We start from the raw sequence: 11,138 nt of genomic DNA on the forward strand, positions 1-11,138 counted from the left end.
ATCCGCACAGTTTTCATTCATAAACGCGTTCATCATTTAATATCGCAGTGATTTTAGTGCGCTTTTCCTGGTATCTTCAGTGAATCTCTGCACCGAATATATCTCTTCACATTTGATACAATGGCAAAATCACGAAAACTATTTCACTACACTGAAATAATTAAATAATAACTTTAGACAGACATGATATACATCCTGATAAAATTTACCTTTCAGAAGGATTGTCGGATTTGCACGATTTAGAAACAAACTTATTCAGCAATCATTTATTGAATTAATGAAGAAACAGTAATATACGTGTAACCGGAGTGGTTTATGTGAATGAATCACAAAACGCAGGTTAATTTGTTGATGCCAGTTGTTTTAATACAAAATAAAACGGCCCTGTGAAAATAAATACACAGAGTTACAATATGCACAATACGTACACATACAAATAAATCATTACATTATAACTTACTGACAAACATTAGAATCTTAAATATGATTATATACATTGTTATGATCAATCATAGTTAGCCTAATTAGTTTTGTCTTACTGTACTATAAATATTACAGGAGATTTATCATATAATAAATTGACAAACATAGTTTATCAATAATAGGTGAATGATGATAAATGCATTAATACATAACACACAATTAAAGTACATATCACTATAAATACATACAAAATATAAATGTCCTCACCAGGTGTATGGCACTGTGCCCTATGATGTCACAACATCAGATATTTGCTTTACAGGGACACACCTGAACATAAATACATATAACATAATTACAGTGTAACATATTACATCAATATGTTTACATCCTTAGGTATATACAATAACCCTAAAATATATATTCTAATTACTCACCTCATCATACAGACATACAGACATACATTCATACATGTGCAGCTAGGTGCAGAACTTTAATTTACAGGTAAATAGCTCCAGTCTATCAATAAATGTACTCATTATGCTTAGTTACACAATAAGTTAAGTAATATCAACATGAAAATGCTAGTTAAGATTATCTATTATAAACATACTTACATAAGGTATTTAAGCAAATTTAGCCTAACTACATTTACCTGAATACGATGACTGATATGATATATATTTATCACACCTAACAATATAAGCATTATTAAAAGAAGTTAAGAAACCATACATATGCACCTTAACAAACTCTTCAAAGCACTAAATAAGAACACATAAATATACAATTCAACCAAACTAACCTGTGACAATTGTCTCAATTATATCAGCGATGAACCGACTACTCCATACATAATCAACTACAAGTGTGAATTTAAACTGACCAGTCCCATAATGCACCCTGTCACTGAAAGTAAGGGGCTGGGGCTAAACAATAGAAACCAGAGAAACAATAGAGAAGGCAAGCGCAAGGGTGACTGTGCTATTGTATTAGTGAAGCAGGTTAGATTGGAGTGTAGACTAAAACTTAGGTATTAAAATAAGAGGTGACCTTAAAATACACTTGATGATATATACATAATTACATACTACTACATTCTTCCCTCCCCTCGGAAATGACGTCTTCGTCATTCTGAGTTTTGGCGTGTTAAAATAGATATAAATGCTTTCGTGATGTCCGGTGTAGTCTGTTCCAATGTTCCAGCGCTCGTTAAATGCTCCAGATAACGAACCCTAACCATCCAATCTGGCTCTACTGCTGCCTGACTAAGCGCATACTGCCCTGAATGCATCCAACTTGGAGGGTGTCGTTCACGTGTTGACCTTCGTGGAACAACATCAGCTCCGTCTGTATCTGGAACAGCATCACCTGTGACATCCATTTCGTCAACATGTTCTGCTTCAGCTGAAGGAACTTGATCCAGAACTGTATCATCATCTTTAGTTTCGTCTTCAGCTGAAGGAATGACATCATCTTCGTGTAGATCTGGAGTAGTAGCACCAGCATCTTCATCCACTTCATCATCAGTAGGATTCACCTCTGTTTCTCCCTCTCCTGGGATGTGACCGTCGTCACCAGAAATGTTCTCCACTGCTGCCTCAGCCTCATGATCGTCACCACTTGCCTGAGTAGCAGTATCCACATCTGCAGGAACCTCCTGATTGGTATCTGTGGGTATACCAGCAGCTGCAGCATCTCTATTTGGGGTGTGGATCTCTACAATGATGTCTTCCTGACTAATGTCTTCATCTGGGAGTGTCTCTGGTTTTGGTTGTGGCTTAGACCGTCTTGGCCTTGGTACAGGTCTAGATGATATAGGCTCTGGTTCATGTGATATTTCAATCTCTCCAGGGTCATGAAGAGCACCAATGGGCAAGAGAAGATTCCTATGTAAAGTCCTCTGTCGACCTTCACCATTCTCTTTCTGCACTACAAAGACGGGCACATCTTGATTTGGCTGTTGCAGAATGATGTAAGGATCTTCTTCCCACTTATCTGAGAGCTTGTGTTTACCATCAAATGCCAATATTTTCACTAGAACGCGGTCTCCAGTCTGTGGTGTGGCTCCTCTCACTCTAATGTCGTAGCCTTTCTTCTGCCTCTCTCGAGATGTTTTAGCTGAGGCCACAGCCAGTTCATAAGATTTCTTCAATCTTTCTCTGAGTAATCGGGTGTACTCTGCAAGTGACTGTGTCAAACCAAGTTCTAGCCCAAAAGCAAGATCTAAAGGAAGACGTGGCTCTCTACCAAACATTAAAAAGAATGGTGACTGTCCAGTTGACTCGTGCCTTGTGCAGTTATAGGCATGTACAAGAGGCCCAATATGTGATTTCCAATCACTCTTCTGGTCAGGTGATAAGGTTCCCAACATGTCACATAAAGTGCGATTGAACCTCTCACACATGCCATTGCCCATGGGATGATACGGTGTGGTCCTGGACTTCTTCATGCCAGTAAGTAAGCACAATTCCTTTATGAGATTCCCATCAAAGTTAGCACCTTGATCAGAGTGTATCCGCTGTGGAATCCCATAATGAACAATGAAGTTGTCAAAGAAGGCTTTAGCGGTGACTTTGGCTGTCATGTTGTTGGTAACATATGCCTGTGCATATCTAGTGAAGTGGTCCGTAACAACTAACACATTGTGCTTCCCTCCCTTGCATGGTTCAAGGTCCAAGAAATCCATGGACACCAGCTCTAGTGGCTGAGTAGTCTCAATTCCAATGAGTGGAGCTCTCTGGTTGGTTGGAGTCTTCCGACAGATGCATCTTCTGCAATTCTTAATCCAGTCATCAACATCCTTAGACATACCTGGCCAGAAGAATCTGTCTCTCAAGAGTGCCAAGGTTCTGTCTCTTCCTGGATGACCAACGCTGTTATGAAGACCTTCTAATGCATCTTGAATGTAGTCTGCCGGTAATACCAACTGTTGTCTAGTTTCTCCGTTGATTATTACTTCTCTGTAGATAATTCCCCGCTGAAGATGGAGATTACTTGAGATCTTGAGAAAAACTGAATGAGCATTGGAATCACAGAAGTCATGTCTTCTTGGTTTGTTGCCAGACTGTAAACATCTTGTCCATTGTCGTAAGATAGGATCTTGGTACTGGTCAGTTTAAATTCACACTTGTAGTTGATTATGTATGGAGTAGTCGGTTCATCGCTGATATAATTGAGACAATTGTCACAGGTTAGTTTGGTTGAATTGTATATTTATGTGTTCTTATTTAGTGCTTTGAAGAGTTTGTTAAGGTGCATATGTATGGTTTCTTAACTTCTTTTAATAATGCTTATATTGTTAGGTGTGATAAATATATATCATATCAGTCATCGTATTCAGGTAAATGTAGTTAGGCTAAATTTGCTTAAATACCTTATGTAAGTATGTTTATAATAGATAATCTTAACTAGCATTTTCATGTTGATATTACTTAACTTATTGTGTAACTAAGCATAATGAGTACATTTATTGATAGACTGGAGCTATTTACCTGTAAATTAAAGTTCTGCACCTAGCTGCACATGTATGAATGTATGTCTGTATGTCTGTATGATGAGGTGAGTAATTAGAATATATATTTTAGGGTTATTGTATATACCTAAGGATGTAAACATATTGATGTAATATGTTACACTGTAATTATGTTATATGTATTTATGTTCAGGTGTGTCCCTGTAAAGCAAATATCTGATGTTGTGACATCATAGGGCACAGTGCCATACACCTGGTGAGGACATTTATATTTTGTATGTATTTATAGTGATATGTACTTTAATTGTGTGTTATGTATTAATGCATTTATCATCATTCACCTATTATTGATAAACTATGTTTGTCAATTTATTATATGATAAATCTCCTGTAATATTTATAGTACAGTAAGACAAAACTAATTAGGCTAACTATGATTGATCATAACAATGTATATAATCATATTTAAGATTCTAATGTTTGTCAGTAAGTTATAATGTAATGATTTATTTGTATGTGTACGTATTGTGCATATTGTAACTCTGTGTATTTATTTTCACAGGGCCGTTTTATTTTGTATTAAAACAACTGGCATCAACAAATTAACCTGCGTTTTGTGATTCATTCACATAAACCACTCCGGTTACATTGGCGTCGTCGGCAGGATTGTTGCATAAACCAAAGGGCATCCGGTTGAATTCATAGAATCCAAGGGGTCCCACAGAAAAAGCTGTTCTCTCCTTGTGATGTTCTTCTAATTCGACATGGTGATATCCACTCTTCATATCCATTGTGGAGTAGAATCTGGATCCTCTGAGGGTGTCAAACATCTCTTCAATCCGTGGCAGAGCGTATGAATCTTTAACTGTCCTTTGATTCAACTGTCTAAAATCAATGCACATCCTCAAAGATCCATTCCTCTTGCGTACTAACACCACATTAGAAGACCAAGGTGATCGTGATCGACGAATGACTCCACTAGCTAATAGTTGATGTAGATGATCTCTTACTTCGTTATGCATGGATGGTGGAATTCTCCTATGTCGTTGTTTGAAAGGTCGTTCATCAATGAGGTCGATCCTATGTTTCACTGTACTAGTGTGTCCAAGGTCAAGGTCACCATGAGAGAAAATATCTAAATAGTCTGAGATGACTTTCAATCCCTCTTCATGCTGAGTGGTTGAAATTCTTGAAGATTCTATGTCCATCTTATTAATGAGAGAAGTGCTGTCCTGAGAATTGTCTTCCAAGGTAGGCTGTTCTTCAACAAAGACAGGCTGGATCTCACAAAGAAGTGCATGAGGTTGAATGACTACTGTCCTTGTGGTAATGTTGGAAATGTTGACATCCACGAATCCTTTCTCTCTGTAAGTGATCAAACTGGGTGAGATGTCAAGATCATCGGGGATAGCTGAACGGCCAGTACTTTGCAATATAGCACATGTACTGCGATAGGGAAGCGCCTTGTCAATATAGCCCGAGATAGTGACGTCTGAGTTGGGTGGGATGATAACCTTCTTAACTCCTGCGCACTTGACTAATCCCAGCTGAAAATTTCTTCTTACAAGATCGCGTTCCTGTAGCACCATACACCTAAAAGCTAAATACCAAGGCGTGTGAAGGTTCGCGTCTTGAAGAAACTTTTCACCATGCTTATGTCTGCAAGTTCCCAAGTAAACAGATAATATATTGGTGCCAAGTAGAACTGGTACCTTGTAATTATAGTTACTAGTAGGAACTACAAGTAGAAGACATGACTGAGATTCAGCATCAATACCGTTGACCTCAAGGTCAACCTGAATATAACCTGTATATGGAAGAGGCTGTCCATCAGCACATTCAACATCCAAAACACTTGTAATGGGGGTGATAGGAATACTGGAGAGATATTGATCATAAAATGCCTGACTCATCGTGGAGACTGTAGCTCCTGTGTCTAATAAAGCTCTTGTCTTGATTCCTTGAATACAGACATCGACTTCATTGGCATTTCCTACAAGTGCTGTTGTATCATATCTCTGAGTATCAGTCTGTTGTTTGTTGAGACCTATGGGCCACCCCTTCGCATAGGCCATCTCCCGTTTAAATGCTGACGACTATGGTCCATCCTGACCCTGCATCCTGAAGCTATGTGTCCAAACTGTCCACAGCGAAAGCACTGTACATCTCTCTCAAATGGTCGTCCTCTAGATCTGCCTCTATATTGTGACTGGTCATACCGTTGCGTCTGGAAAGAAGATTGAGGATACCATCCAGTGTTGCTCCTGTCTGTTTGATCATAGGACTTCGACTGAAATCGAGCTTGTTCTCCTGTAGGATGTTGATAGTGATCCTGTGGTGGTTGTTGCTGTTGTTTCTTGAGAGATGCAACTTCAGAAGTAAGGCTCTTGATCATTCCTCGAAGTTCCTTCAACTCTGTTTGGGTGGTTGTCTCAGTTACAGCCGCCATACTTGTTGCAGACTGTTTACCTTTGACCTTTCCGTCACCTCTGCGTTGATTGTGTTCCCGCTCAATCTGCCGTAGTTCTCTTCGCAAAACATCAAAATCGGAGAATAAATCAAATTTGTGTCCGCTGACATCCTTGATTGATGGCTTGAGTCCTGTCCAAAGCATGGAGTGAAGGAGCTTGTTGGTGTCTTGATGGATAACTTCACCAGCGTCTACAGCCTTACTAAGTAGGTCTTCTAGACGACAACACCAAGTGTTGACGTCCTCATCGTCCCGCTGCCGTGCTGTGTAGAAGGCTGCCAATAAGTTGACGGGAGAATCACTTGTGTCATAAACACACCTTAGCTTATCTAAAAGCGATGAAAGAGAAGCTGTGGAACCTAATCGCATAGCAACTCTGGCGGCCTCCCCTCTCAAAGATTTCCTGATGGAATGTTCAATTGTCGCCCCTGAATGTGCTTTGTCCTTCAATATGCAATCCACTTCGTATCTCCACAAGTCATATGACACATTACTTTTACCTTCATCTCCCGAGAAGCAAGGTAAACTTGGAGGGTGAGATACGGTAAACACCTGAGCTGCAGATGGGTGACTAGGATGCTGAGTTCCAAAGGCATGGGAAACATCTTCTGTTTTCACAGAGCCAGTTGAAAACTCAGACATCCACTTTAACAAGATTTCTGGTGAGTCAGCCTTAGGTTTGACCTTTAGCTGCTGAAATGTTGCAACAAGTTGCGAAATTTCCTCTTCTGACATTTGATCAGACATGCCTGTGTATAGTATTAACAACTAGCACCAAAAAATAAATAAAAATATATCTATGACACTAGTAGCAGAGAAGTAAAGTGATTGGGCTGGATCTCCAACATAGCAACTGCATATGTATATTCTAACTTCTAACTAAACAATGTTGTTTTGAATAGAACACAAGATATAAAATACTTGTATATTGACAAGTGCAAACGTTAGTAATGGTGTGCAAGTGTAAGCTGTGCGACCGCTGCAAACACAAAGAAAAAAAAGAAGAAGAAAAAAATAAGATGTATGGAGACAGAGTCCCAACACGTACAACTTTACCAAGACAACATCAATAAACTCTATGACCAACTGAATGTAACCAAACACAATTATGACCTATCTATTATATCTAAACTGATTTAAATGTTTTATTATTAAATTATGTTATGATTTTATTGCTTATAATAGTGTTTGAGTAATATGTAAGTGCTAAACAGTCATACTTCTTTCACACAAACACAGATATATTACATAACTATATAAAGGGTACTAATATGATACAAGTTAAACTAATAACACTAATTAAATAACTACTTAACTAAGAAACTAACAAATTAACCATAAAATTAAAAAATCTGTAGACTAATTAACTAACTAAATGAGTGAGTAAGTGAGGGTTTAACGCCGCATTGAACAATATTCCAGTCATATCACGGCATGTCAGCTCAAAGTGGGAGAAAATCCCGAAGTGAGGCAGATCTTAGACACCTACGCTGGTTAAACCCTCAGCACTGGTATGGTGCTGCCAAATCTAGAAACACAAGTGGGGCAAACCGAGATTCGAACCCATAATCATAGGTTTCTTGTGTGCCCAAGGGACACAACTCTGTATAGCAACTAAAGGAATAATTAACTAATGATCTAACTAAGTAATGTTATAACAAACTAATGATCTAACTAACTAATGTGGTAACTAACTAATGACCGGCCGGTATGATTAAGACTACCAAGTGCACTGTACAAATCTATGCAGTAAATATTTTATGTAAATGTCAAATATACAACAGACAACCCATTAGACAGTTATATATAAACATACAGGAAAGACAAATGTCTGTTATACATGATCACAGCAGTGGTATCCTCTTCTCTTCACATGAATAACTGTCAATCACAGAAAGCACAATACAATGGAACGAAAGTGTCAATCAAGCTCTTGCACAATACAAGTTTATCGCTGTCTATACACTGAGAGGCAAGCTCATGAAAAGATGATGGCATAAAGTAACTGATACATTATGTAGTTACATTAATTTCACATCACGGGTCCTGGAGCACACAGATCTCTGTCGCGTTCATCCATGGACAGCTAGTGTCCATCGTTGTCACTTGTCACTGGGTGCCTTACTGCAACAACTGTTAAATCCTGCCGACGACGCCAATGTAACCGGAGTGGTTTATGTGAATGAATCACAAAACGCAGGTTAATTTGTTGATGCCAGTTGTTTTAATACAAAATAAAACGGCCCTGTGAAAATAAATACACAGAGTTACAATATGCACAATACGTACACATACAAATAAATCATTACATTATAACTTACTGACAAACATTAGAATCTTAAATATGATTATATACATTGTTATGATCAATCATAGTTAGCCTAATTAGTTTTGTCTTACTGTACTATAAATATTACAGGAGATTTATCATATAATAAATTGACAAACATAGTTTATCAATAATAGGTGAATGATGATAAATGCATTAATACATAACACACAATTAAAGTACATATCACTATAAATACATACAAAATATAAATGTCCTCACCAGGTGTATGGCACTGTGCCCTATGATGTCACAACATCAGATATTTGCTTTACAGGGACACACCTGAACATAAATACATATAACATAATTACAGTGTAACATATTACATCAATATGTTTACATCCTTAGGTATATACAATAACCCTAAAATATATATTCTAATTACTCACCTCATCATACAGACATACAGACATACATTCATACATGTGCAGCTAGGTGCAGAACTTTAATTTACAGGTAAATAGCTCCAGTCTATCAATAAATGTACTCATTATGCTTAGTTACACAATAAGTTAAGTAATATCAACATGAAAATGCTAGTTAAGATTATCTATTATAAACATACTTACATAAGGTATTTAAGCAAATTTAGCCTAACTACATTTACCTGAATACGATGACTGATATGATATATATTTATCACACCTAACAATATAAGCATTATTAAAAGAAGTTAAGAAACCATACATATGCACCTTAACAAACTCTTCAAAGCACTAAATAAGAACACATAAATATACAATTCAACCAAACTAACCTGTGACAATTGTCTCAATTATATCAGCGATGAACCGACTACTCCATACATAATCAACTACAAGTGTGAATTTAAACTGACCAGTCCCATAATGCACCCTGTCACTGAAAGTAAGGGGCTGGGGCTAAACAATAGAAACCAGAGAAACAATAGAGAAGGCAAGCGCAAGGGTGACTGTGCTATTGTATTAGTGAAGCAGGTTAGATTGGAGTGTAGACTAAAACTTAGGTATTAAAATAAGAGGTGACCTTAAAATACACTTGATGATATATACATAATTACATACTACTACATACGTTTATAACGAACACTTTTATAACGAACTTATTTTTTAGTCCAGGCCATTTGTTGTATATATTCTGTGTATATGCTTAGAACGAACTTCGGTTATGACGAACTAAAATTAGAGGTCCCTTTGAGTTCGTAATAACCGTTTACTGTATGTTATATGTGAGAAATATTTCAGTGGTAACGACTGTACGGTTAAAAAATATTCGAGAATTTTTAACCTTATCACAAGATGAGGCAACAAGTGTGCATCTTGCATTGGCATTACATCTAAACTGCTTCCCGTATCTTTCAACGCGACGTCGACATAGAGACACATAAACGAGATGACCTTTTGAAATGGTGGTCTGTACCTACTCCAAGTTTGGGGAAAGTTGACGACGCGCATAGAGAGCCGGGAATCAGCTTACAGAAGAAGAAAACAAATATCTAAACTGGTTCAAGACTATGTGCGTCGTCAGCTTGCGATATTCTGATACGATGAAACAGGGCTTAACCTACTAAAATCTCAAGCTCGCTCTTGTCACTGAAAGTTAAAGTACACTCTCTTATTTGTTTAAGGATTAGTGTAGCTAGGTTTACCGAAATGCGAGCCCTGGTGATATAACGGACGGGCCAGTACAGATTAACTTTATTCATATGAACAGTTCGGGTTTGTTTTAAACTTCTCTTGGGTGATACATCAAATAATGCGAGCTGTTTTTCTGATACCATTTTTGCTGCGGCCATATAATATTACCTTATGATCGATTTCTTTTCTTATAAATATTACTTTAAAAAAATATATCTTGAAAGGTTTTTTTTATAGAAAAGAATGAAAGTGTGCACGAAGTTACATGTTAGCGTTTGTGAATGCGAACATTTGGAAATTCATGCATGCGCTTGTGCATGCGAGCGTCGTTTATGCGTGTTTGTGTATGCGTTTGTGCGTGTGAATGTGCGAGCATTTGTGCGTGCATACGATTGTGGTGTGTGTTTCTTCGTGCGTGCGTTTCTGCGTGAGTTTTTCTTTTCGTTTTTGTGTGCACGTGCGTTTCGGCGTGAGTTTTTTTTTTCGTTTTTGTGTGCGCGTGCGTGTGTATAAATGCTTCAGTTCAGAGCTTGATTTCTGTACAGTTAAACAATAGAACATCCAAATGGACCACCGTTTGTGTCAAACTGGATAATTCAATGTCTTCAAGTAACACATGAGCCCTATATTACTGATTGCACCTAAATTTTCCAATGACGCGATGTCTTCCTCTGCTTAAAAACATTATCAGCTACTCATTCAAAAATCTTGACATTAATTTCGACGAAATCGTGTGTGAAGTGATCGGGAGATCTCATAACTGAACGCCCGGGTTCGATTCCCGACATGGGTACAATGTGTGAAGCCCATTTCTGGTGTCCC

At 37.8% G+C, this 11,138-nt stretch overlaps 2 protein-coding genes across 2 annotated transcripts; both read right to left on the reverse strand.

Annotated features, from left to right (window-relative positions):
• Positions 1 to 306: 306 nt before the first annotated feature.
• LOC125378637 lies at positions 307 to 3,285 on the reverse strand. Its single transcript, XM_048394462.1, has 2 exons — positions 691 to 3,285; positions 307 to 384 (listed from the first exon to the last, which is right to left on the reverse strand). The coding sequence occupies exon 1, from the start codon at positions 3,233 to 3,235 to the stop codon at positions 1,553 to 1,555; it is 1,683 nt and encodes a 560-aa protein (XP_048250419.1). The 5' UTR covers positions 3,236 to 3,285; the 3' UTR covers positions 307 to 384; positions 691 to 1,552.
• A 1,225-nt stretch (positions 3,286 to 4,510) lies between these two features.
• Positions 4,511 to 9,743, reverse strand: LOC125378638. The gene is made up of 2 exons (XM_048394463.1): positions 8,920 to 9,743; positions 4,511 to 8,613 (listed from the first exon to the last, which is right to left on the reverse strand). Exon 2 carries the CDS (start codon positions 7,113 to 7,115, stop codon positions 5,946 to 5,948), a length of 1,170 nt encoding a protein of 389 aa, XP_048250420.1. The 5' UTR covers positions 7,116 to 8,613; positions 8,920 to 9,743; the 3' UTR covers positions 4,511 to 5,945.
• Positions 9,744 to 11,138: the final 1,395 nt, after the last annotated feature.

The sequence above is a fragment of the Haliotis rufescens genome, unplaced genomic scaffold (genome assembly GCF_023055435.1).
Source record: "Haliotis rufescens isolate VD_foot unplaced genomic scaffold, xgHalRufe1.0.p SCAF_13, whole genome shotgun sequence".
NCBI classification, from domain to species: domain Eukaryota; kingdom Metazoa; phylum Mollusca; class Gastropoda; order Lepetellida; family Haliotidae; genus Haliotis; species Haliotis rufescens.

Excerpts from the sequence above, each read along its gene's own strand:
- LOC125378637 (XM_048394462.1), bottom strand. The coding sequence starts at position 3,235 with ATGTCTAAGGATGTTGATGACTGGATTAAGAATTGCAGAAGATGCATC.
- LOC125378638 (XM_048394463.1), bottom strand. The coding sequence starts at position 7,115 with ATGTCTGATCAAATGTCAGAAGAGGAAATTTCGCAACTTGTTGCAACA.